We start from the raw sequence: 26,341 nt of genomic DNA on the forward strand, positions 1-26,341 counted from the left end.
GAAGTTTATTTATTTATTTTACTTTAAAAAAAAATTTTTTTTTTAATTCTATTTGCCAAAATAGAGTATAACATCCAGTGCTCATCAGGTCAGGAGGTTAGAGGCCAGAACCCAGAATGGTGAATAACAGAAGCCATGGCAGTGAGTTGAGAACTCCCAAAGCTCTAGACCTACACAACCACTTGGAGTTCATTTGAACTTGTCTCAGTGTTCAAACCTGCTCCTTCCTCCATGGTTTCCTGAGTCAGTGGATAGCAGCCTCATCCACTCAGCTGCACATGCCAAAAACCTGGGGAACATCCTTGATACACCTTCTCCCCTCTCCCAAGGTCAGCCTATCATGAAGTTCTGTTGATCTTGCTTCCCAGATTTTCCTTAAATTTGTCATTTCTCTCCACCTCCATCACCGTCCTGCATACACTACCTCCATCCTGCCGAGGCCACCATAGTAGTCTCCCAGGATCTGTTCCTGCTCTTCTATGGTTGGTTTTGACTGCAGTCAGTCAGATATAAATCTCACCCTGCTACTTTATTTCAAATCCTTTCATGGCTTCCTGTTGATTTTACAATAAAGAACAAAACCTTCCTGACCAAGTTGCTCCCCACCCCCTTCTTTCAGCATTCTTCTCCACGCTGTCCTTTATACAGCATTGGCCTGCTTTCAGTTCCCACAACTGGGCCAGTCCCTCTTGCCATGGCCTCTGGAGTATATTGTTCCCCTCCCAGGAACATAGTTCACTGCGGTCTTTGCCTTGTTACGTCCTGCTTGTCCTTCAGCAATCTTCCCCGAGTTGGCCCGTCAGATCAAATCCCCTCTTGATGCTCTCAAAGCACTTGACTTTCTTTATAGTACTTAATACAGGTGTGATTTTACTTTTTTTTTTTTTTAAAGAAAATAATAATGATAATGTTTACTGGGTACCTCCAGTGTGCCAGGACCATGCTTATTACATATTATAGCTTATTTAATACAGATGAAACAGTTGCTGCCATTTCACAGAAAAGACTATTTTAAGCAACTTGCTCAAGGCCACACAGCCAGGAAACTGCAAAGCTAGTGTGAAGCAGCCCATAGGTTCCTGGCTGTTCTTTTTCTCCAGGGTGCTGCCTGAGGGGAGAAGGTTATGATCTCTCCATCACAGGTTGGATAATCCTATGCTGGGAAGCTCCAAGGAGTGCAGGCTGATTATCCAGCTCCAGAAACTCAACCTGTACTCAGTTCCTGACATCAGATAACTTGCCCCCATTCACTGCATCCCTTTAAGCAGGACTCTCCAAGACAACCTGTGATCATAGAACTGGTCTGTATCTGCACCATGCAATAGGTAGCCACTAGCCACCTGTGGCTATTGAGAACTGGAAATGGGGCTGATGTGACTGAGGAACTGAATTTAAATTTTTGGTTAATTTAAATAGCCACAGGTGGCTAGTGGCTCCTGTTCTGGACAGGGCAGCCTTTTATTTATTTTTATTTTTATTAATTTGACAGAGCATGAGTGGGGTGTGGAGCAGAGAGAGAAGCAGACTCCCTGCTAAGCAGGGAGCCCAATGTGGAGCTCCAACCTGGGACTCTGGGATCATGACCTGAGCTGAAGGCAGATGCCCAACCGACTGAGCCACCCAGGCACCCCTGGACAGAGCCTTAAAGGGTTTTCTCTTTTTAAAGCTGGTCTGCACGACTTCCCCTTGCTTGCTCCTGTCAAAATGAAGCACATGACCTATTTCAGTTTTACACACAGATAAAAGTTCTGCATGCCACTTTGCAATCTGCTCTTCTTCCCCTCCTGATAGGCTGTACACAGCTCAGCCACTATGCATACAGTGCTCTAAGTGTTGCCCACTACTCTACATTGTTGCAATGACCCACATTTTATCTAACCAACTCCCCATGATGGACATTTGGGCTGTTTCCATTGCTTTCTTTCTTTCTTTCTTTCTTTCTTTCTTTCTTTCTTTCTTTCTTTCTTTTTTTTTTTTTTAAGATTTCATTTATTTATTTGAGAGCACAAGCAGAGGGAGGGGAGAAAGGAGAAACAGGCTCCCCTCTGAGCAGGGAGCCTGATGTGGGTGGGGCTCCATCCCAGGACCCTGAGATCATGACCTGGGCTTAAGGCAGATGCTTAACCATCTGTGCCACTCAAGGGCCCCGGTTTCCATTGCTTTCATAACAGTAACAGACACACTTCAGTAGTTTTGCATGTGTATCTGTGTCCATGTGGGAGGATTTCGGTGTGATAGATTTCTAAAGGTGGAGTTGGTCAAATGGCAGTTGCGGTAAAATAATTGGTAGGTACTGCCAAAGCCGCCTTTAAAAGGTGTGACTACGTAAACTTTCAACAAAAGTATCTGACTACTGTATGCTCCCTTTGCAGTGACAACATCGAGGCTGCCAATCCTTTTTTTTTTTTTTTTGCTAATCAGATATTTTATTGTTTCTTTAATTTACTTTTATTTATTTTTTAAATTTACTTTTAATTACTGATGAGAGCTTTTTCATTTGATCATAAACAATTTATATTTTTTCTGTTTGTTGCCTGCTACGTCTTTGTACAATCTTTCTATTCTGTTCTTTTCCTTATTGCTTTGTAAAAGCTCGTTGTATTGTCTATTTTGTCAAATATTTCTTCCCAGACTAATTTGTCTCTTATTTTACGTACCGTTAGCCATTGTCAGTTTCGTGTCATTTTTGCGGATGTGATGCACCGACCGCCACGGAAAGAGCCAGAGGCGGGGGAGCGGCCGGGCGGGCCGGGTGCGCTGTGCGGGCTCCGCAACCCCAGCCGCGGGGCGTCGGGCCGACGGTCTGTGGGGCCTCCGTCTCGTCGTCTGTAACGGGAACGATACAGTCCTAAGGCCGCTGTACTGCAGCCCTGGCTCTGGCTTAGGACGTTCCCCAGCCCTGCCCCAGCCTCATCGACCAACCAGACCAACCACTGGTTTCTTTACAGCAACTGTGTTTATTGGCACGTTCTACAGAAGCGGGGCGGTGGGAGCCCGGGGAAGTGGCATTAGGGCTGTTCTGAGCGCGGGGAGCAGCGCCAACCCTAACTCGCTCTAGATACAGAGTGCTTTGCTCCGACTTGACGAGAGCAAAGGGCTCAAGGAGCGCGGTTCGCCGCGTCTCTCCACTAAGCGTGTCGCCAAGAGCCAGGTCCGCACCTCTGCCAGGGAGCCCCGGGGCCCTTCCCCTCCCGGCATCCGCCCGCTGTCCAGGTCGGTTAAACTAGCCGTTGGCGGCGAGAGCGGAACCCGACGCGGAACCAAGTTGCGCGGCCTCGGGTTTCCTCGGCTCTCTCGATTAAAGGCCAGCCTCCCTCCCGGCGGCGGTGCCTTTTGGGAATTGTAGTCAGCCACGCTTCGGCCCATCCCGGGGCGAGCCAGGACAGGACTCCAATTCCCAGAATACGCCGCGGCGGGCGAGCGGGTGCCGCGCCTGTTCTTACCTCCCTACTTTTCCACTCTTTCCCCTCCTTTCCTTCTCGCCGCAGTCCTCCCGTCTGGTCTCCTGTGCGGTTCTTTGTCCCTCTCTCCATCCCCCTCGTCCATTCTCCTATTCCTGGGAGGCACGGCGGGACCGTAGCTCCGGCTAAGCGACGCCTCGCGACTCCGGGTACACGAGGGGTGGCGACTCAGGCGGGAGGGAGGAAGGGGGCCGGGGGCGGGGGACAGGAGCCGGGGCTGTGTGGGTCCGGGTGCTCGGGTGCGGTCCTTCGGGGCCAGGAGGACAGGCGGGCAGGCAGCGCAGGACCCACGGGGCGGGAAGTAGGTGCGAAGGACTGGCCAACGCGAGCTCATGCCCTGAGCTGACGGGAGCCGGGAGCCCGGGGAGGGCTGGTCTGAAACTAGTTTCCGCGTCACTGCTTAGGTAAACATTGAAATAAAAACTGATTCTGCAAATGTGGGACAATGAACAATTCTCTATTTGGAAACAGAGAGAAAACTGGAGTTGAGGCCAGAAGTGGCAAGGAAGCAAGAGAGGAGAGGAGGTTGGTCAGGTCTGGGAGAAAGGAAAGGAGATGAGTGACATAGAAAGGAAATCATAGAAAGTACAGGTTATTGTGGGGGCCAGTGGGTCTGGAACGGGAATGAGCTGAGGGATGACACTGGCGTGGACTGTGGGGGTGCATTTCTAACCTTGCATCTCTCAGGTGATGGAGAGCACCCCCGCAAGGGGAGGACTGAACCGAGTACACCTACAATGCAGGAATCTGCAGGAATTCCTAGGGGGCCTGAGCCCTGGCGTCTTGGACCGATTGTATGGGCATCCTGCCACCTGTCTGGCTGTCTTCAGGTGAGGACCTCCTTCATGGTAGGGACCAAATGTAATGGGGCCTTCAGGCTGGAATAAGTTATCATGACTTGAAGCTTAGCCCTGCTGGGGCTTGAAGATTGAAGTGTGTCAAGCCAAAACAGAGTGGGAACAGCAAGACTGGTAAAGCTGTGGGCGGGATGAGATGTTTGAGAGGCTGTTGAGGGCAGAGATACAGGTAAGGCAGTTTCTGATATTAACAGTTTACCTCTACCTCCTTACAGGGAGCTCCCATTTTTGGCTAAGAACTGGGTGATGCGGATGCTCTTTCTGGAGCAGCCTTTGCCACAAGCTGCTGTAGCCCTGTGGGTGAAGAAGGAATTCAGCAAGTGAGTCTTTGCAGCATGCTCAGCCAGATACAGATTTCTCAACAACTAGATCTTCCAGGTGTTCCTTGGAACATTTCCAAGAAATATTAATGGATATACCACAACACTTACATTTAAACAAGTCTGGGAAACTCTGCATACTCTATTTTCCCTCCCGGAAAGTTGTGATGTCTTCAACAAAGTTCTGGTAGGCGTGGCAGTAAAGAAATCTGCCTTAAGAAGACACTGTTTTCTCTGTGTGAAATGGTGTTCCAAGGGATGATCAGTTCAGAAAAGGCAGAAATGGAGGCCTTTATGGGCCTCCTTCTTTTTATTCTCCAGACACCCCCTTAACCTCTCTGCTTCTGTTTCAGAGCTCAGGAGGAAAGTACAGGACTGCTGAGTGGTCTCCGTATCTGGCACACCCAGCTGCTCCCTGGTGGTCTCCAGGGCCTCATCCTCAACCCCATCTTCCGCCAGAACCTCCGCATTGCCCTTCTGGGTGGGTATGTCACTTCCATCTTCCTAAGCTAGGCCAGGGGAACTAGTATTTAACCTGTCAGCAGTGGGGTTGGCAGCGATGGGGCAGAGAGCCCTTGAGGAGCCTCTCTGGAACCTTGTGGGCTCCACTGTTGGGAGCTCCTTTAGGGATAAATTGGACAAGATGGAGCTGCATGATGTAGGAAAGAAGTGTCTCCTACTCAGAGCCCGTGGGGATGAAGAGGGAAAGAGCAGAGGGGCAGGCAGGGAACACAGCCAGGGTCCCTTATTCTTGGCCCATTCTGGCATAGGGGCAAGGCCTGGTCTGATGACACAAGTCAGCTGGGTCCAGACAAGCACGCCCGGGATGTTCCCTCACTTGACAAGTACGCCGAGGAGCGATGGGAGGTGAGGACTTGGGACTCTGTGTCTCTGCTTGTACTCCTACATCCCATGGCCCTTAAAGGCATCGTTCTCTCTGTCTACTTCTGTTCCTCAGGTGGTCCTGCACTTCATGGTGGGCTCCCCCAGTGCAGCCGTCAGCCAGGACTTGGCTCAGCTCCTCAGCCAGGCTGGGCTCATGAAGAGGTGAGGAAACCAGAGGTGCATCAGATCCCTGCTAAACTGTGTGTCCAGGGTGGGTTAGGATTGCAGGCAGTTAACTAAAAAAGGAGAGCTGCGTGGAGTATGGCCAGAGAGAAACCAAGGTAAAATGCGAGGACAAATGGGGACGATGGCCTCTCTTCGCATACCTCTGCCATGGTCCCTCTCTGCCTCCAGCACTGAACCCGGAGAGCCACCCTGCATTACTTCAGCCGGCTTCCAGTTCCTGTTGCTGGACACTCCTGCCCAGCTATGGTACTTTATGTTGCAATATCTGCAGACAGCCCAGGTGAGGAGGTGACTTGCTGGCATGCTCTGATCTTCGCGAGAACCATTGAGAGACTACCCTCACAGACTGTTTCCTGATGTTCTGTCCCCTCATTTTCTCCCTTCCATCCCTGCCCCTTTGTCACTGACCATTCATCCCTAGAGTCGGGGCATGGACCTAGTGGAGATTCTATCCTTCCTCTTCCAGCTCAGCTTCTCTACTCTGGGCAAGGTAAGCAAGGGGGATGGAGCTGGAGGCTTGGGTGGGCAGGCTGGTAGGTAGATGAGGGGGGACGTCAGGTTATGGGCAAAAGTGTGAAAGATAAAAATGACCAAAGCATAGATGGGAAAAGAGGGAATGAGTGTATGGGGTTGGGAAGGGGGAGAATGGGATGTGTTTGGACCCCAACTGGCCACTTCTTTTCCCCAGGATTACTCTGTGGAAGGTATGAGTGATTCGTTGTTGAATTTCCTGCAACATCTGCGTGAGTTTGGGCTTGTTTTCCAGAGGAAGGTATGAGCACCCAGATACATGGCTTCTAGGAAAGGCAAGGTGGTCTGTTGCCTTGGCTTTTAAAAAGGGGGTGGGGTCTCAGATGGTAGCTACACTGGCAGTGAGTATAGCATAAGTAGATGTAGAGTTCTTGAATCACTATTTTGTGTACCTGAAACTAATGTTACATTGTATCATCTATACTCAAAAACAAAAAAGAATGGGATCTCAGGAGGCAGTACCAGGAAGAAGTCGCCAGACTGAGTACTTGGGTTCCTTGGAGTCGATAAATTGGGTGTTGAGGCTCTTGCTTTGGGAGGGGTCTGATATCTCAGGCAGGAATATGGTTAGTGACACCTGAGAGGGGGCCCTCTGCCTTTCCCTTCTGTCTTTTCTAGAGGAAATCTCGGCGTTACTACCCCACACGCCTGGCTATCAATCTCTCATCAGGTGTTTCTGGAGCTGGGGGTACTGCCCATCAGCCAGGCTTCATTATCGTGGAAACTAATTACCGACTATATGCCTACACTGGTGAGGCCAGAGAGGGCTGGGAGGACAGCAGCCTGGGAATGGGAGTGGGGAGAGGGAAGGACGCAGGAGGGAGTGCCGATTCATGTTCATGTTTACCTGCCAGTTTACAGAGTTCTCTGACATTTTGGGTCACACTTCAAGGTCTGGAGGGAGTCTAGGTATGGGGATAGCCTCCTCATCTTGTCTTCCTACCCCTGAGCCAGAGTCGGAGTTGCAGATCGCCCTCATTGCCCTCTTCTCAGAGATGCTCTATCGCTTCCCCAATATGGTGGTGGCACAGGTGACCCGGGAGAGCGTGCAGCAGGCCATCGCCAGTGGCATCACAGCCCAGCAGGTATCCCCACTTGGGGAAGGTGGGTGCAGGAAGATAGGCTGCACTTGGGCTGTGGGATACAGCTCATCTTACAGAAGGCTACTATCAGCTGGCGAGTTGTGTTTGAGCATAGACCATGCACATAAAGAGAAGTCAAGGCTCTGAGCGTGGGAAAAAACACAAGGGGAGGAGATATAGATTTGTGTCTCCACCGCCAACCCCTTCCTAGCTGCATTAATGGCCTGGTTGCTTCACTTCTTTGAGCCTCACTCTTGTCATCTGGAAAATGGAAATAATAACAGTTCTCCCCTCACAGGCTTTGGGAAGGATTCAATGAGAGAATAGCAGTAAAGCCTTTGGCTCAGAGCCTGCTATGCAGTAAGTGCTCAAAAAATAATAGTTGCTGCTATTTTAAAGAAAGAAGAATAAAACAAGACTATGCAAAGGGCAGATGTGCTAGAGAAGGAATAGCAGACATGACCAGTGGGAGCAGCAGCTTAGAATGACAGCTGAATGGGGATAGGTTAATGATAGGCACATGGCTGCAGGTTTTTAAACAGCAAGCTGGTATTCTGGTGACATTAGGTGACAGCTTAGGTAGCTTTCCTGCCTTCTTACTTGAGCGCCTGATCCCATTCTTGTCTGTTTTCCCAGATCATCCATTTCCTAAGGACAAGGGCCCACCCGGTGATGCTCAAACAGGTACCAAGCTGCTGGAGGCTGGAAACCCCTGGCATCTGGCGATGAAGTGATGGAAAAGAGAAAGGGACATCCAAATCTGGGGAATGAGTAGATGGCTAGGGATGTCTGGGACAGTATTCCTGAATCTTCAGAGCAACTGCTTGCCCCTGCAGACGCCTGTGCTGCCACCCACCATCACAGACCAGATTCGGCTATGGGAGCTGGAAAGGGACAGACTCCGGTTCACTGAGGGTGAGTGGCTTCTGGTGGTTGATTCTTGTCACCGGCCGGAAGAAGGACACTTGAGCCTTGATGAACAGAAAAAGCTATTCATGCATTTCGGTTTGTTTATTACATGGGCTGGGAGAGGAAAGCTGGCAGGACACTTTATTTGGGGAGTGAGTCTGTAGTAGTAAATTGTCTCAAATCAGTGCTGTTGGGATTTAGCTAGAAGAGGGAAATTGGGAGGGATAATTCACAGTAGTTTCTCTGGTTTGGTGAGCATTAGTGGGTTTTCTTACCCACCCGTGTTATATTGCCTTACTGAATGTGGCTGGATCAACTACTGTCAGGATGAGCTTTGGAACAGACAAGCATAGAGGATTAGCTTTGAAATGGAGGTGGCTGGCAAGCGCAGACCCCTGCCCCGAGGCTGCCACGCAGGGGCCTCACGTTCTTGGCTTTTCTCTCTACGCTGGCCCTCCGCTGCCCCTGCCCTGCGGACTGCAGGTGTCCTGTATAACCAGTTCCTGTCGCAAGTGGACTTTGAGCTGCTGCTGGCCCATGCTCGGGAGCTGGGTGTGCTGGTGTTCGAGAACTCGGCCAAGCGGCTGATGGTGGTGACCCCGGCTGGTCACAGCGACGTCAAGCGCTTCTGGAAGCGGCAGAAGCACAGCTCCTGAGGGCGGCTGGGACCGGGGCGGGGCGGGGCGGGGCGGCCTCAGAACTCTGGTGTTTTCTATTTACGTGTTGGGCTCTGGTTTAATAAAGTTGTGGAAACGAGCCACGCGGCCCCCAGCGCCTGCCCTAGAGGCTGCTTCTCTCCTCGGAGGCCCCGCCTCCTGCAGCAGTAACCGTCGTCGGACCCGAGGGAGAGCGCGCGGGGCGGGTCCTGCTACCGCGCATGCCCCGGACGGGGCCCCGCCCCTGCTCCGCGCCGCTCGCGGGCCCAGTCGGCGGCCGGATTCGCTGCTTCCCCAGCGCCTGCGGCTCGGCGGCCGCGGGGCGCCCTGGGATAGCGGCGGGCGGGCGCGGTGAGCGCGCGGGTCGGCCTGCGGGGCGGGTGGGGGGGTGGGGGTGGGGCCGAGGGGGCGGGGGGGGGCACCCTGAGGTCCGCCCGAGTCCCTACCCCGGCCGACCGAGCCGGACCCCGCGCCCTCGGGCCCTCACGGGGAGGCGCTGTGTGGGAGCGAGGGGCCCGGGCGTGAGGACTAGGCGTGCCGCGCCCGCCCACCCACGGGTCGCAATGCTGCGGGTCTGGAGCGCCTCTCCGCCTTTGCAGACACTCCTGATGCCTCGTTCGCCCTTGGCCTCGCTTCCATCACGGTGCTGGGGGCTCGGGCCCTCTCAGGCCCTCCGCAGGTCCCACCCTCTCTCTACCCAGTCAGAGCCGTGCCGGTCCTCCCTCTCCCGGAGGAACCATGAAGCCAAACAGAAGCGCCAGCGGGAGAAGCAGATGGCGCTGGAGGCTGGGATCACCCCGAAGGGCAAGGTCAGGGGGTCACGCAGCTTGTCCTTGGTTCTCTGCCCGGGGTACGCTGGACCTGGCATCCCACACCCTCGCTTCTGCTGTTCCTCTCCAGGCACCTGCAGGATCCAGTAAGGCCTGGACTCCTAAGGAGGTAGTGTTGTATGAAGTCCCCACGGAACCGGGTGAAAAGAAAGGTACGTAGGGTACTTGAAGGCCTCTGCACCCACATTTTTGTTGCGGGCTTGGGCTGCTGAAGTGCCGCCTGGGAACGAAGTTCAGGACTTAGTGGAGCTCTCCTTCCGCCACTGCTGCAGATGTGTACCGCCTCCTGCCTCCTGCATACAGTCCTCGCTACGTTGAGGCGGCCTGGTACTCCTGGTGGGTGCGAGAGGGCTTCTTCAAACCGGAGTATCAGGTTAGTACCTGGGAGGGAGGGGTGCTGAGCGGTTCCCACGACAGAATGGCCACTGAGCTTGCTGGTCACAGCTGAGCCTCACAGTCGAGCTTCCAGCCAGCCTGCCCAAGGAAACTGGCAGGGCTTGTCCTCTGCCCTTCCTGTCCAAAAGGTTTTCTCCTTTCCTGTTTGCAGAACTGTTCCTCCTTCTCTCTCCCCCCCCAGTTTTTTCTGTCTTAGAGACACCATAGGGTGCTATTCCCCCAGGTAACATCCCATTATCTTTTGCTCACTGACTTTTCCACTTTCTAGACCAGGCTGCCCCAGGCCACAGGGGAGACGTTTTCCATGTGTATCCCACCTCCCAATGTCACTGGCTCCCTACATATCGGTCATGCACTGACAGTAGCCATACAGGATGCCCTGGTGCGCTGGTGAGAGGGGAATGGAGCTACTTGCATCCTTGGAGGGGAAGGAGGAAGTGTGGTAGTATGGAAGGAGTGTAAACGTGTAAGCTCAGGGGTTCACGTAATGGTATTTGTTTTGTAGGCACCGGATGCGTGGGGATCAGGTGCTATGGATCCCTGGCTCAGATCATGCAGGAATTGCTACACAAGTATGCATTTTGCCATTTTTCCCGTTTCTTGGGTAGAGGAGAGTACCCCCAAAGTGACCTGATTCTCTGTCCCTTTGCCTCTTGATCTTACCCTAGGCTGTGGTGGAGAAGCAACTGTGGAAGGAGCGAGGAATGAGGAGACATGAACTGAGCCGGGAAAAATTCCTTAGGGAGGTGTGGAAGTGGAAGGACGAGTGAGTAATGACCAGTGGAAGTGGAGGGGCCGAGATTGCCCCAGCTGTTCTCCCTAACTTGATGGGCTCTCCCTCAGAGAGGGGAGCTCTGGATTCCTTTAGCATTCAGCAGGGTCTCCATGTGTGTGTGTATTACACGTACTTTAAAATGCACATGTTTGTGTGTGTGGGCATTTTGTGTATTTTTTTCTCTGCTTATTTCATGATACCTTGCCTAGATTTCACTAAGTCTTCTACTTATCTGTTCCTACCTTCCATTTGCTTGAAATTACCCTCATTCTTACAGGTCTGTTATCACATGCCATTTTCTCTGTAAAGCTTCTTTGGGGTTTTCCCAGATGAGCTGCCCCCTCTGTAATTGTAGAATTACATTTTGTAATTGTAGAATTACTGTCTATCTACCTTCCTTCTCTCCTTCCTGCTTCCTTCCTTCCAAGAAAACTCCACACCTAACGTGGGGCTTGAACTCACAACCTCAAGATCCAGAGTCGCGTGCTCCACCAACTGAACCATTCAGGCGCCCCAGAACTTTATACTTCTTTTAATGCCATGGAAGGCCCATGCTGAGTTTGTATATCTGTCTCCATTGGCTTCGAGAAGCTAGATCAATGCCATATTCCAATTTCCAGCGTTATTGGGAGTATCACTGGGCCTGGCACGTAGTTGGTGCTCAGGACACGTTTGCTGATAACAGTCTCTCTGGGCACAGGAAAGGTGGAGAGATCAGTGAGCAGCTCCAAGCTCTGGGGGCCTCCCTGGACTGGGACCGAGAGTGCTTCACTATGGATGCTGTGAGTGCTCCATGCTTGGTACCTGAGGGTGTTGAGGCAGTGTCAAGAGTTGCGTGTAGGCAGGTGGGATGTAGTGTATGTTGGGGGTGGCAGGATGGGAATGCCTGGGTCCCTGGACACTGAAGTCATTCCCTAGGGCTTCTCAGTGGCCGTGACCGAAGCTTTTGTGCGACTCTACGAGGCAGGATTGTTGTACCGGAGCCAGCAGCTTGTCAACTGGTCCTGCACTTTAAGATCAGCCATCTCGGATATTGAGGTGAGGCAGAGGAGGAGAAAGCTCAGACTCTGGAACCAGACTGCCAGGATTCACTGAGTCTGGCCACCTACCAGCTAGCTGTGTGACTTCTGGCAGGCCTCTGGAAGCCCCTGGAAGCCTCAGTTTCCCCAGTCTGTAGATCAGGGATGATGGAAATGCCTGTGTCAAGGGGGCATTGTGAGAATTTAATGGGAATTCATGGAAGGTGTTCAGCACAATACCTGTGCATGGTGTAAGTGCTTGGTGAATATTTCTGTAACTGTGACTGACTTAAGGGAGGGGAAGGTGAGTCCTCAATCCTCTGAATGTCTATAGATGCCTGTAGGGAGCCCAGGGCGGTGGGTGAGTGGAGGTGGGAAGCCTGCAGAAAGGCTACTCTCAGCAGCACCCTGCTGCTTTGATTCCTCCAGGTGGAGAGCCGGCCCCTGCCTGGCCACACGGAGCTTCAACTGCCTGGCTGCCCCACTCCTGTGTCTTTTGGCCTCCTTGTGTCTGTGGCCTTCCCTGTGGATGGAGAGCCTGGTGAGGATAGTCCTTGGGAAAGTTGCCTGTTTCTCTCTGCTTTTTTTAATTTATTTTTTCTTTCTTTAAGATTTTAATTATTTATTCATGAGAGACACACGCACACAACGAGAGAGGCAGAGAGAGAAGCAGGCTCCATGCAGGGAAGGCGGCACTAAACTGCTGAGCCACCTGGGCTGCCCTTTCCCTCTGCTTTCTTGAGCCTGTGTTGGGTTGATGGGAGGGAACCCACCAGCCTGTTTCCCACATGACCTGGTGGGAGGCACATAAGGAGCCTTGGTAGTGTTTGTGTTCTTATGGGCACTTATTCTGGGTGTTCTGGGCCGTGAAAGAAAAGTACACATGGTGGCTGCCCTCCAGGAGCTTTACATAATTCTACAGGAGGCTGGTACCGCTGAAAGAGATAAAAGATCAGTTCCAAAGTGTGTTTGAACAGTAAGTGTCTGGAAGAGTTCAGAGAAAGTGAAGAAAGATTAGCTGGAAAAGACAGAGGAAGTTTCTCAAGGAGGGCCTGGTGCTGACCCCTAAGAATGCATAGCATTTATGATTAGGGCACCGAGAAACCTCTGTATTATCTGGGCGCCAAGTAAATGTTCTGGTTGCTTTTATTAATGCTCCGTCTCCCCCATGCAAGTTATCGAGAAATTCCTTAGCACCAGACAGCTTTCCAGGCTTCTGGTCATCAGCTCACAGGGAAATTCTAGTCTCCTAATTTTCTCTAGTTGCTTCTGGGAGCCTGCTCAACCTTGGCTGCTTCCAGCCCTGGGAGTGGGAGACCAGGGTGATGACTGGTGTCAAGTGCTTAAATTTTGTCTTTAGATGCAGAGGTCGTGGTAGGAACTACAAGGCCAGAGACGTTGCCTGGAGACGTTGCTGTGGCTGTTCATCCCGACGACTCCCGATACACAGTAATGCACAGCGTGCTGTCTGCCACCTGCCTTTCCTACCGCATAACTTATTCTTCCCTTCTTTTCTGTTGGTAGTGCCTTCTTTTCTTCAATTTTCTTTTCCTAAGACTTCTCTCATCTCAGCTCTCCGGTGTCTCTTTCTTTTCATGATGCCTTTTCTTTTCTCTAGCTCAGAGGTTGACAAATTATGCGGCCTGCAAGCCGGGTCCATTCCATTGCCTATTTTTGTATGATCCACACTTGCACCTTTAGATATTACCTGCAGCTGGGTGTCAATACCCAACTTTGCTGCAGTGGCAGAGCAGAGTAAGTGTGCAGAGACTGAATTTGCCTCTTGGCCTGCAAAGGCTAAAATACACTCTGGCCCCATAAGAAAAAGTTCACAGACCACTGCTCTGGCTTTTTACTTTTTGGTTTCACCTTCTGATTCCCAGGGTTCTCAGACTCGGCCCAGACCTTTGTACCCCACATGCATGCCTGTCCTTGACCTTGCTCCTTTCCTTTAAGCACCTGCATGGGCGACAGCTTCGTCACCCCTTGACTGGGCAGCTTCTCCCCCTCATCACAGACTCCACTGTTCAGCCACATGTGGGCACAGGTGGGTGGAAGCCATGGGAAGGAGAGCAGGCCGGGGATCCTAGAGGAGTGAGGAAGGAAGGAGGGGAGGGAAAGCCTCTTTTAGGGCAGCTTCCGTGGGTAGTGGGACGAAAAGGAGGCAGAGACTGAGAAGAGGGAGGAGGGACGGGGATGTGGGCGATGACGGAACCTCTGGAAAAGGCCAGGAGCCAGTGCTCACTGTGGTTCTGCTCCCCCAGGGGCAGTGAAGGTGACTCCAGCGCATAGCCCTGCTGATGCTGAGCTGGGGGCCCGACACGGCTTGAGCCCTCTGAGTGTCATCGCGGAGGATGGCACCATGACCTCTCTCTGTGGGGACTGGCTACAGGTGATACTGGCCTCACTGTCACCCTGTCCTTGGGGGGCACTCTGCCTTTCCTCACCTCTTCCCCTCTCTTGCGTTCTTGTTTTTTAGTGACCTCTAACTGTGACTGTTGCCATTCTCTCCCTAGGGTCTTCACCGATTTGTGGCCCGGGAAAAAATTATATCTGCGCTGCGGGAGCGGGGCCTGTTCCGGGGCCTCCAGAACCACCCCATGGTGCTTCCTATTTGCAGGTAACCTCATTTTAACCCTTTTACTTAGGGGTTCCCGAGGAAGGGAGTGGAAGGGAGTGGAAGAAGCTTAAGAGTACAATAGGGTGGGCTCTGTACCCCTTGCAAGGGAACAGAGGCTCTGTGTCAGTTTTACTGGCTGCTGTAGCCTCAGTTCTGAGGGCCTGGCATGTAGCAGGGTCCCGTGTCCCCTGGGGGGAAAGCACAGAAGCTGAGGAGCAGCAGATTCCTCCTTTTTCTTTCAGCCGTTCTGGGGACGTGATAGAATATCTACTGAAGAGCCAGTGGTTTGTCCGCTGCCGGGAGATGGGGGACCGAGCTGCCCAGGTGAGGCTGAAGTGCAGGGAAGGCCGGAGCCTCAGGTACTGGGAAGGCCCTGAAAATTGGAATGAAGACATAGGGAGGCTGAGGCCCTCCTGCCCCACAGACTTCTGGCCCTGGCATTTGAGAGGAGAGCTGTGGGGGTGGAGGCAAGATGGCCCAGAAAGGGCTGGCTCATCTCCCGCTTGACCTCAGAATCTTCTTGGGAGCCTTGGGAGGTCCTTTCTGAGTCACAGCACTGCCTCAGAGGCTACTTGTTCCATCTCGGGACAGATGCAAGTGAGGTGCAGGAAGGGAAGCTCTAACGGCCTTTCTGTTCAGGCCGTGGAGTCAGGGGCTCTGGAGCTCAGTCCATCCTTCCACCAGAAGAACTGGCAGCACTGGTTTTCCCACATCGGGTAAGGGCGAGGGGAGCTCTGGAGGTGGGGCAGGGTGATACACTGCTTATTCTGAGAAGTCACTGATGCCCTCTCGTTCTCTGGGCAGGGACTGGTGTGTCTCCCGGCAGCTGTGGTGGGGCCATCGGATTCCCGCCTACCTGGTTGTAGAGGAGCACATGAAGGTCGGTAGGACGAAGAGGATGGGAGGGTTGGGCATAGCAGAAAGAGAAGTAGCCACAGCCCAGGAGTCAGAGAGGGCTTCCAGTGTCAGTCCCAGCTCCCTGCCTGTCCTGGGCAGGGACCCCACTGTGGGATCGGCGCTTCCGAGCTGGCACTTCTTCATCTCACCGCCAGAGGGGGCTGGCAATTCCCAGGCCACAAGGGAGACTGTGCAAACTCCGTGACGTTTCACACCTGGTGGCTGCTGTTCTTCCTTATTCTTCTTGATCCCTTACTTTCTCTGTAGGGTGATGGAGAAGACTGTTGGGTGGTTGGGCGGACAGAGACCGAGGCCAGAAAAATAGCTGCAGAACTGACTGGGAGATCAGAGGCAGAGCTGACCCTGCAGAGGGGTGAGTGTCAGGGTTGTGGAGGGCAAAGGAGGGCAGTTGGGCCTCAGGGGGAGCAGACTCTGGGGTGGAGGAGGTGAGGTCAGGGAGGTTGGGAATGGGGTTAGGGCCTGACCGTGGTCTTTCTGCCTGGAGTTGGGCTGGAAAGGTGCACAGCAGTACGCTCGACGTTCCAGTTAACTGTCTCCATTCCCCACTCTGTTTCCCAGATCCTGATGTCCTGGACACATGGTTCTCTTCGGCTCTTTTCCCCTTTGCTGCCTTGGGCTGGCCCCAAGAGGTGAGGCGGGTTGAGAGGAAGAGGGTGAAGATGGGGATGATGAAGGAGATGAAGGAGGCAGTAGCGCCCCCCTACCCCCACCCCTGCAGTGAGCCTCAAGAGCTGCAGGTATAGGGCTTAGGCTTCTCACTGCTTCTCTTTTTCCTCCTAGACCCCAGACCTTGCTCGTTTCTACCCCCTGTCACTTTTGGAAACAGGCAGTGATCTCCTGTTGTTCTGGGTGGGCCGCATGGTCATGTTGGGGACACAGCTCACAGGGCAGCTCCCCTTCACCAAGGTAATGGCCCTTAGGTGCCTAGCCCATCTTTGACTCCCCAGTTTTCCCTAAATCTTGGTCTCTGTTCGAACCCCTAATGTGCTATTGTCTGTGGTCCCAATTCCTTTTTCCTGATTCATTTCCTGTCCTAACCCCTGACACATGGAGGCCAGAGAGCCCCTGGGCACCTCCTAGGATAGGCTCCCCTAACCCCTCTACCAACTCCCTCTGTGCCCCCCAGGTGCTTCTTCATTCCATGGTTCGGGACGGGCAGGGCCGGAAGATGAGCAAGTCCCTGGGGAATGTATTGGACCCACGAGACATCATCAGTGGGGTGGAACTGCAGGTCAGGATGAAGAGTCTGGCGAAGGATGGGGTTTGTGGGGCAGAAGAAGGGAGCCTGAGCAGAGGAGCCGGCTGGGAGGGAGAGTGAGCGGGTAGGACCCTTGAAGGGGCAGGGTCTTTGACCGAGGCCACTGAAGTGCTTACCCATCCCAGGTGCTGCAGGAAAAGCTGAAGGACGGGAACTTGGACTCCACAGAGCTGGCGATTGCGGCTGCGGCACAGGTGAGTCCCCAGCATCTGCCTCTCTCAGCCTCAAGCTGGCGGCTGCTGGGTTTCCTTTGCAGCCCAGGCTTCTGTCCCTGCAGCTGTGTAGGCATCTGCCACCCCTCTTATCCCTCTGGTTGCAGAGGAAGGACTTCCCTCATGGGATCCCTGAGTGTGGGACAGATGCCCTGCGATTTGCCCTGTGCTCCCACAGGGCCTTGGGTAAGCCTGGGCAAGGGAGGGGCTGGCATTGTAGGCACCCCTGTAGAGGGGTGGGGCAGGGTCAAGGGCTCCCTGTGCTCCTGCCACCGATGTGCACACTCCTCCTCCCACTCCCTACCAGGGGGCGATGTACACTTGTCCGTCTCTGAGGTCTTGAGTTCCCGGCATTTCTGCAACAAAATCTGGAATGCCCTGCGTTTTATCCTCAATGCCTTAGGAGAGGGATTTGTACCGCAGCCTGCAGAGGAGGTAAGAGAATAAGAAAAGAGGCTTGGGAGGCAGAATCATTAGTTCTCTGAGGGTTGAAGATGACATTTGGAGGAGGAGGAGGAGGAGTGATCCTGTCCTGAAGCCGTCTTCCCCCCGCAGCTATCCCCCTCATCCCCCACGGACGCCTGGATCCTGAGCCGTCTGGCCCACACTGCCCAGGAGTGTGAGCGAGCCTTCCTTGCTCGGGAGCTGCCACTCATCACCCATGCCCTCCACCACTTCTGGCTCCACAGCCTCTGTGATGTCTACTTGGTGAGTTAGACTGGAATATGGCATTCCACTCCTGCATGCCTGCCTCCTCTTCCCCTTGAGATTGGATTTTCTGGCAGAGAGTTCAGTCTCTTTTTGTTTTAAATGTTAAATAGCATTACAGAATCATTATTTTTTTTAAAGATTTTTTATTTATTTATTTGAGAGAGACATGTGCAAGGGGAGGGGCAGAGGGAGAGGGGGCAGCATGCTCCTGAGCAGGGATCCCATGTGAGGCTCCATCCCAGGACCCTGGGATCATGACCTGAGTTACCCAGGAGCCGCTCTTTTTTTTTTTTTTTAAGACACATTTATTCAGCGTCATGATCAGACTATTACATTTAGCAATCAACAGCATGGGTGCGAAAAAAGAAAACTACATTAAAACTCTTTACACTTTAGAACAGAAACTAAGATAATGTGTTATGCAATTAGTCACAAATACGATCCTCAAGTTTTTTGCCCATACCCACAAGTATGTCTAAAACGTGTCTTCTTTGTAGCAACCAGGCCCTGCCACTGCTGTGCTCGGCTGAGTTCACAAATGTGCTGTAAACTGTAGCTCCCTGTCACTTCTCTGGCTCTCCTCCCTTGCTAAGCTTTGTTTCCTGGCAGTAATTAAAACCTTCTACCACTGCCATAGCTGTTGCTGCTGGAACAGGCATAGATAGCCACCTTGGTTTCGTGGTTTGGCAAAGTATTGGCCTCCACCACCATAAGGGCCAGAGCTTCTGCCTCCAAAATTTCCTCCTTTCATGGGTCCAAAATTTGAGGATTGATTGTTGTAATTGCCAAAATCATTATAGCTTCTGCCACCTCCGAAGTTGCTTCTGTCATTACCAAATCCGTTATAGCCATTCCCACTGCCACCGTATCCACCACCACCTCGACTGCCACCGAAGCCACTGAAGTTCCCTCCACGACCAAAGTTGTCATTCCTACCAAAACCACCTTCACGGCCACCACTGAAGTTTCCAGAACCACTTCGGCCTCTTTGGCTGGATGAAGCACTAGCCATCTCTTGCTTCGATAGGGCTTTCCTTCACAGTTGTGGCCATTCACAATATGGTGTTTTTGAGTGACAGTCTTGTGTACAGAGTCATGATTATCCAATGTCACAAAAGCAAAACCTCTGTTGTTGCCACTGCCTCGGTCAGTCATGATCTCAATCACTTCAATTTTCCCATACTGTTTAAAATAATCTTAGATGATGTTCTTCAGTGTCTTCTCTACTGCCACCAATAGAAATCTTTTTCACAGTTACGTGGGCACCAGGTCTTTGAGAATCTCTTGAGACAGCCCTCTTTGGTTCCACAACTCTTCCATCCACCTTGTGTGGCCTTGCATTCATGGCTGCATCCACCTCCTCCAGGGTGGCATATGTGACAAACCGAAAGCCTCTGGAGCACTGGTGTTTGGATCTCTCATTACCACACAGTCCGTAATCGTTCCCCATTGCTCAGAATGGCTCCTCAGACTCTCATCGGTTGTTTCAAAGCTCAAACCTCTGATGAAGAGCTTCTGCAGCTGCTCAGGCTCTTTGGGAGACTCTGACTTAGACATGATGGTGGTGGGAGGGGAGACTAACGATGCTTACTCAGCGGCGTCCGGGGGCGGAAAGGACTCTGTCTCTTTTTAATAGGCAAAAAATTCAGTGCTTTTTTTTCTTTCTAAAGTATACAAACCAGTTTTATTCCCTCTTCCCACCTCTGAGACTCCCTGCCATAGATTTCCATTTTTCATTTGCTCCAGAGTGTGTTCTGGGACCGCCAGTGGTTTCCAGGCTTCTGTGTGCTCCCGCCCTTGTTTACCCACAGCATTTTCCACTGGCAGGGCAGTGAATGTGTGGACAAAGGACATGGAGGGGGCCTGGGCCTGGGCCTGTCCCCTGACCCTATGGCTTCCTCCCTAGGAAGCTGTGAAGCCAGTGCTTTCGCACTCGCCCCATCCCCAAGGCCCGCCTCAGGTCCTGTTCTCCTGCGCTGATGTGGGTCTCCGCCTCCTCGCCCCACTGATGCCCTTCCTGGCTGAAGAGCTCTGGCAGAGGCTGCCACCCAGGCCTGGCAGCAACTCTGCCCCTAGCATCTCTGTTGCTCCCTACCCCACCACCCATAGCTTGGTGAGTGACATATCCCTGACGTCTGTGAATGGGACCGTTGGTGAACAGCTGGGGCGCCGGCTTCTCAAAGGGTGTGGTGCCCTGGGGTCATCAACAGTCTTGGTGTGGACTTTAATATAGAGTCTTCAGGGAGGTGAGTAGTTCTTGCAGGGATGTGTTGGGGGCAGCGTACAAGAGCAGAACTACATTGCTATGTGGCTGTGCCTCAGTTTGCCATCTTTAACCAGGGGTAGTAATAGTTCATGTCACAGTTATGATAAGGATAGGATGGCCCCCAAATATCTGCAATTTTAAGCTTTAATAATTTCAGAAGAATAAATGCTGACCAACTCACCCCCAAAATTATTTTAAAGTTGACCTGTTTAAATTTTCTTATGCTTGTTCGGTTTTGTGAGTAACACAGTTGAAATTCTAATTTCCTTTTGGTTGTTTGACATCTTTGATCAGAGCAGTTAACAGACATCAACCACAGATATCTGTTAAGATCTTAGATGTGCCCCAGGTTGTGCTTGAGGTGGTGAATTGTGTGTAGTGGAGACTGGGGTAGGCAGGTGTGGGCTGGAGCCAGGAGGGTTGATAGTGAGTTTCCCCGGATCCTGCTTGTCAGCTCTGGGTCTTTGTCTCTAGGAGCACTGGCGCCAGCCTGCGCTGGAACAACACTTCTCTCAGGTCCAGGAGGCTGTGCAGGTACTGAGGGCCCTCCGAGCCACGTACCAGCTCACCAAGGCCCGGCCCCGAGGTGAGATGGGCCCTAGGTTCCTGAGGCCCTGTGGCAAGAAGGGGTTGGCAGAGGCACGGTGCGAGCCTGGGGGGCAGAGCCCAGAGTTAGGAGGGGCAGGATGGGAAGAGAAGCAAGGTCTCATGCTTTGACCCTGACAGTGGCCCTTTCCTCCTCAGTACTGCTGCAGAGCTCAGAGCCTGGAGAGCTGAGCCTCTTCAAGCCCTTCCTGGAGCCCTTGGCCACACTGGGCCACTGTGGGGCCGTGGGCCTGTTACCCCCAGGTGTAGCGGCACCCTCCGGCTGGGCTCAGGCCCCCCTCAGTGACACCATTCAGGTGTACATGGAGCTACAGGTGCTGAGAGGAGATTGGAAGGGGAAGGGAGACATCGAACGGATGTCAGGAGGAGGGCAAGGGGCGGGTTCTGTAAAAGTGAGAAAGACTCCTGAAAATGGGGTGAGGGAGGTACTGGACGGGCTGTGGGTGAAGCAGAGATGCAGGTGGCACAGAGAAGGCTGAGCCCTCACTGTTCTTCCACAGGGCCTGGTGGACCCCCAGGCCCATCTGGCTCTGCTAGCTGCCCGAAGACGCAAGTTGCAGAAGCAGCTGGATGGCCTCATGGCCTGGACCCCATCAGGGGGAGAGGAAGAGACTAAGAGGCAGCAGAGGGTAAGGCTGGGGGAAGCCTGACTCCCTGAGGGAACGTGGGCTGGAGAGGGTGGGCCTTATATCAGAATCTTCACCTGCTTCTCTTCCCGTCTAGCTTTCTTCCCTCCAGCTGGAGTTGTCAAAGCTGGACAAGGCAGCCTCTCACCTCCGGCAGCTGACGGATGCATGTCCCAGCCCCAAGGAGCTCTGAGCACCAGTTCATTAACCCTGGGGGTTTTCTTCTCCCTCAGACCTGCCTTTGGGACAAACCGATCTGGCAGCGTCAGAGCATGATGGGTCCTCTGAGACCATGCGGCTCACCTCCCTCATTTTGTAAAATGAGGAAACAGACTGGCTTGGTCAGCATCACTGGGTGTCTTTAAGATGTTCACATTCCTGCCCAGCCTTCCTCCTAGGCAGTGCCACCTGGAAGTTTAGGAATGAGATAAACTTTTAAAATCTCAAACATTATGGCCTGTGGTCCTTTTATCCATCTTTCCCTTTGTGGTGACTTTCTTGCCTCTCAATTCTTTTTTTTTTTTTTTTAAAGATTTTGTTTATTTATTCATGAGAGACAGAGAGGCAGAGTCACAGGCAGAGGGAGGAGCAGGCTCCCCACGGGAGCCCGATGTGGAACTCAATCCTGGGACCCCAGGGTCACGCCCTGAGCTGAAGGCAGACACCTAACCGCTGGTCCTGCTTCTCAATTCTTCCCTGAGACTTTGGTCTTAGCCTTGGGCTCTGGGCTGCAGTGGGAGTGTAGGAGCTGGCGGTGCCTGCCTCATTGGAAGAAAGAGCTTCCAGTAGGGTCTGGCCGCAGTGACTCGGGTTCTACCTACTTCGAATTATTGACGGTGCCTTGGCTTCTGCAGGCCCTTCCTCCTCACCAAATGGAAGCTCCTCTGTTCCTTGGTCTTATCTTGGGGGGATGCTGGAGAAGAGCAGGTACTTCTCTAGCCCCGAGGAGCGACAAGGTACGCTGGGGCTTGAGTGCCACTCCCGTTCTGTGTCCCTGACACTAGAGAGCCAGGGACATGTTGCCCAGCCTCCGACGCATGCACATCCCCACTGATGCTTTGTCTTCCCCATGGAGTTCAGGGGCCTGCCTCTTACATGCCCAAGTTATATTCAGTCCAGCAGCTCTGAGTAGCTACTATTTATGGTGGACCTGTTAGAGTCTGGGTCTTCCATGATGCCACTGAGCACCTCAGGAAGCGACTTTTTGCTTCATTTTGGAAATGAAGAAATGTGCTCCGAGAATAAAAGCAACTTGTCTGAAGTATCAAGTGGGATTCAACCCATTAAACAGGTGCAGGTTCATTTGGGGTGCTGTAAGCAAGCTTCGAATATAATGGCGACTTAGGCAAGGAGGGCATTTCTGCTGGGCAGAGGCAGGGCTCTCCAGTAGTGGAGGCCCACACCCTGCTGAATCTTCTTTCTTGCCATTCTGATACATTCCTTCCAACTGTGTCTAAGAACTGTCGCAGCCTACCACCCCCTCATTCCACCCAGAGGGAAGAAGGAGAGAAGGAGGTGGGCAACAGTTTCTTTTCTGTCTCCCCAACCCCCTATTCAATAAGTACTTCTTGAGTACTTAACTACTCTGCGCTGGGCCCTATTCTGGGCCCTTTTAGATTCATTAATAAATGAAACAAAGATCTTGCCTCTTGTGGTACTTTCATTCAGAAAGAACACATATAAATAAACTGTGTAGCAGGTCTGAGAGTCATTAATGATATGGGGGTGGAGGATAGAACAAGGTAATATAAGTGGGGCTGGGGGCAGATTGTAGTATTAAATAGGGGGTCAGGGTAAAAATTGTAAAAGAGATTTAAGCAAGGACTTGCAGGAGATGCAGGAATTAGCCAAGTGGATGCTTGGGAGAAGAGTGTTCCAGGGAGAGGGAAGAGCCAGAGTAAAACTAAGACAGGAGCATCCCATGAGTACTCGGTAGCAAGGAGGCCAGTGTTGGGAAGAATGGGAGGTAAATTCCTATGTGGGGTAGGGGGTTGGGAAGGCTCAAGGCCAATCATCTAGAGCTGTGCTGTGGAAAATGGTTGCCATTCGACTAATTAAAATGAAATTCAACTAAACATTCAGCTACTCAGTCACACTAGTCATGTTTCAAGTGTTCAATAGCCACATGTGACTAGTGGCTACCCCATTGGTCAGGTTCTAAAACATTTCCATCATCATGGACAATTTATTGGAAAGCCCTGGTCTAGGACCCTGTAGGCTGCTTGAAGGACTTTTGTTTTCTCCCCTCTGAAATGAAAGCACCTTTCCTTTCAAAGATGTCATCAGGAAGTTGCATGCTTCCTTTCAACTTCTATCTCATTGCTAGTTGCAAGGGAGGCTGGGAAATGTTAATGACTGTGTGCTCAGCTAGTTGTAAGTGAGCCATGTGCTCAGCTAGAATTTACTTGACTACCCAAAAGAACTGTCTCGAGTCTTGGGAGAGAGTTTTTTGAGAAAAGAATCAGGAAATCAGCCTGGTGATCCCAGGCCCTGAGACCTAGGAATCAGATTGAGCAGCAGTTAGCTGTTTGTTCCTCCAGTCTTCTGGAAATCCAGACATCCAGTCTCCCAACTTGGTTAGGGCATACACACCTGGCCCACAGGTGCCACCTGCCCACTGGTGCGAGCTAGGAGCAAGCCATGAAACACTGGGGCCCTTTGCAACTCCCAGTTACTTCTCTTCTGGGCCGCTGGTCCCAGGACAATTGTAAAGGAAACCAGAGGAATTTTGTTTTGCAAGTGTTTCTTTTCACTCCCCCATTTCTTATTCTCCCCTCATCTTCAGGGATGCTCTATATGGAGCTATTGCCTTCGCCTCCCTCAGATGGAGTCAGCCTCTAATTTCGCATGATGGTGATGGTATGTAGGTGGGAAATATTAGGCAGGGATGAGGACTGTGGAGAATAGGAAATGATCATGTTAATACCCCCAAATGGTCAAGTTTGGGCTGCATGCTTGCATTTTGAGAAAGGTGGTAAGGAGTCAAGGTAATCTTAGGTGAAGAGACAGATGAGTGCCTACCTCAAGAAAATCAGGAGAGGGAGGACCCTGGACTCGTGAGGGGACTAGGACTTATACGTTGGGCCCAGGGTTCTACCTTAACAATCCCTACTGCCCGTGCCCACTTGTCTGGCATGTGCCCTTGGTAGCTTATCCATGTAATCCTCACAAGAGTCCACAAGCAGCAGGTACTATCAATCATCCCCATTTTGCAGGTGAAAAGATGGAGGCTCCAAGAAGAAATTCACCTGGGGCTCAAGTGTGGGCCTGTAGGACTGAATGTCCTCATAGCCAGTACAAGCTCTGCTCCCCCCTTTTCCTCCCCACCTGCCCTCCTCCCTACCTCTTATGCCAGGCTGGCCATCCCTTCACAGGTGGAACTTCTCATTTCCTACTGGAGCTGCCTCCCACCCCCACCTTCTACTCTAACTGACCTGTGTGGGGCCCTGGGTCAGGGGGACCCATGTCTGGGGACTGTTCTGTCCACATTTGTCTCTGGGCTCCTGAGCTCCCAGCCCTAAAGCTTAAGCAAAGAGAGATGAAATGAAAACCTTGCTTAAGCCTAGGCATTTGTCTCATGTCCGACCTGTCTGCTGCTAATAACTTTCCCCCTGTTAGCCTCAGGCTTCATCTGTAAAACTGGATAGTGACACCTATTATGCTACGTTCAAGATTGCTGCAAGCATCGAAATGGGAAAGCATCAAGCCTGGAACAATGTAGGGATTCAGCACAGGTTTCTTTCCTTTATTCCTAGGTGTTCTGAAGATCTCAGCTTGAAGTGTGTGTTCATGCACATGCGGATGTGAAATGTGGTGTGTGTGTCCCCAAACAGTTCAGAAAAGTTCCCCATATTCTTCCTAGACCTTTTACACTGGTGTTGAGGGAGAGTGTCCATCCCAGAAGCCCTCTGCTTAATAAGGGAGAGAGTCAGAGATTTTGGTGTCCAATTCCATTTTCCTGCCACCCCTCTGCTCATTAACCCACAAAGGCAAGTCATTGAATTCAGCATATTTACTACCACTCAGGGTTAGGGCAGCCCTCTTGTACTTCGGTGGCCAAATGCCTGGGCCAAGAGGGGGACACAGTTTTCGATGGTTCTTAGACTCTGCAGGTGACATGGTGTGGGGATCCTGCATGATGTAGGGTGATGTTGGTCCCTGATGAGAGGTTGAGGAGGAGGCAGAGCTGGGGGAGAGAAAGAGTTAGGGGGAAGGTGTAAGATGGCTCTCACTCATCCATTGGAGTTGGCCAGACCCAGAAAAGAGGCCCACACTGAGTCAGAAACACACTTCGAGTTCACAAGCCCTGTCTTTCCCCTCCCAAAGAATTACCTTCTCAAGCAATTCCAGGAAGCTGGAATTGTAGGAGAAATTTGCTAGAAAGGAGTCCTTTAGTTTCAGCTGCAAAGTCATTCCTGGCCCTAGGGATCCAAAAATAGAGCTTAGGGCCCAGTAATTAGGGCCAAATTCCCTCAGAGACATGGGCACCCCCTCCTTCCCTGCTTCCCCCTCCCCCAGTTCCTCTTCCCTGACAATGCCCTTCCAGACCTTAGCCCTGTCGGAGTGTAGCCCCAGACCAAGAGCTCGGGACCAAGAGCTCTGACCCTCTCACTCCCCTCTTTGGCCTTTTCCTGAGATGAGCACCCAGCATCAAGCCCTCTGGCCCTCACCTGTTGCCTGTGAGGTGCCCAGGAAAGTCAGGAAGAGGAAGAAGGACATCCCGGCCGCCATTGTGGCCACCTCGATTCTTGCTTCCCTGATGGACAGGAGAGATGTCCGAATCTCTGGCTGGCCTCTCCTTACCAGGCTTGCCTTCTACACTCTACTAAATTCTTAGCCCAGGTATTTGGGGGGAAATGGGAGAGGGAAGCTGGGTAACTGGATCTTCCAGTTCTCCCAATAAGGCTTTGAGGACCCAGAAGAGGGCCATTCACTGGGCTGTTGGGGAAAATAGAATTCGATCCCCTTTCCTCAGTCCTGTGCCCCATCCCTCCCCTATGCCTGGAGATTTGAAGGGGAGGGTGCCCAGTCCTACAGAGAGGGAAGTTAAGGAGGTGTCCTTCCTGGAGGCCTCTGGGCCCCACCCAGGCCTGGGCCTCTCCTTGCTCTTTAGGGATTAATTATTAACTGCAATTAATATCATCTTTCATGCCACCAAAGGCCTCAGGAATGTAGGCCCAAAGGGAGGGGTAGATTATACCAAGTTTCTCCCCAAAC

General features: G+C 52.2%; 2 protein-coding genes and 1 long non-coding RNA gene across 9 annotated transcripts; 1 reads left to right on the forward strand and 2 right to left on the reverse strand.

Annotated features, from left to right (window-relative positions):
* On the reverse strand, positions 1–9,106 carry LOC119874134. The gene is made up of 2 exons (XR_005367518.1): positions 2,658–9,106; positions 1–1,696 (listed from the first exon to the last, which is right to left on the reverse strand). It is a non-coding gene; the product is annotated as an uncharacterized LOC119874134 (long non-coding RNA).
* Positions 9,107–9,120: 14 nt separating this feature from the next.
* Positions 9,121–21,572, forward strand: VARS2 (valyl-tRNA synthetase 2, mitochondrial). 7 transcript variants are annotated; one of them, XM_038553453.1, is made up of 30 exons: positions 9,121–9,238; positions 9,487–9,696; positions 9,788–9,869; positions 9,990–10,090; positions 10,382–10,503; positions 10,619–10,685; positions 10,782–10,879; positions 11,589–11,670; positions 11,807–11,926; positions 12,337–12,448; positions 13,268–13,356; positions 13,864–13,954; positions 14,172–14,299; positions 14,424–14,527; positions 14,770–14,851; positions 15,119–15,243; positions 15,332–15,407; positions 15,692–15,797; positions 16,004–16,074; positions 16,226–16,351; positions 16,572–16,676; positions 16,829–16,897; positions 16,981–17,101; positions 17,223–17,350; positions 17,471–17,623; positions 19,533–19,739; positions 20,367–20,478; positions 20,637–20,812; positions 20,999–21,127; positions 21,222–21,572. In XM_038553453.1, exons 2-30 carry the CDS (start codon positions 9,496–9,498, stop codon positions 21,315–21,317), a joined length of 3,279 nt encoding a protein of 1,092 aa, XP_038409381.1. In that variant the 5' UTR covers positions 9,121–9,238; positions 9,487–9,495; the 3' UTR covers positions 21,318–21,572. The 7 variants fall into 7 exon arrangements, with proteins under 7 accessions (XP_038409381.1, XP_038409385.1, XP_038409384.1 ...); XM_038553451.1 differs by lacking the exon at positions 9,121–9,238 and having other exon boundaries at positions 9,332–9,696; XM_038553452.1 differs by lacking the exon at positions 9,121–9,238 and having other exon boundaries at positions 9,333–9,696; positions 17,023–17,101.
* A 3,546-nt stretch (positions 21,573–25,118) lies between these two features.
* On the reverse strand, positions 25,119–26,158 carry SFTA2 (surfactant associated 2). The gene is made up of 3 exons (XM_038553309.1): positions 25,795–26,158; positions 25,457–25,545; positions 25,119–25,310 (listed from the first exon to the last, which is right to left on the reverse strand). Exons 1-3 carry the CDS (start codon positions 25,853–25,855, stop codon positions 25,224–25,226), a joined length of 237 nt encoding a protein of 78 aa, XP_038409237.1. The 5' UTR covers positions 25,856–26,158; the 3' UTR covers positions 25,119–25,223.
* Positions 26,159–26,341: the final 183 nt, after the last annotated feature.

This window comes from Canis lupus, chromosome 12 (assembly GCF_011100685.1).
Source record: "Canis lupus familiaris isolate Mischka breed German Shepherd chromosome 12, alternate assembly UU_Cfam_GSD_1.0, whole genome shotgun sequence".
Lineage (NCBI taxonomy): Eukaryota > Metazoa > Chordata > Mammalia > Carnivora > Canidae > Canis > Canis lupus.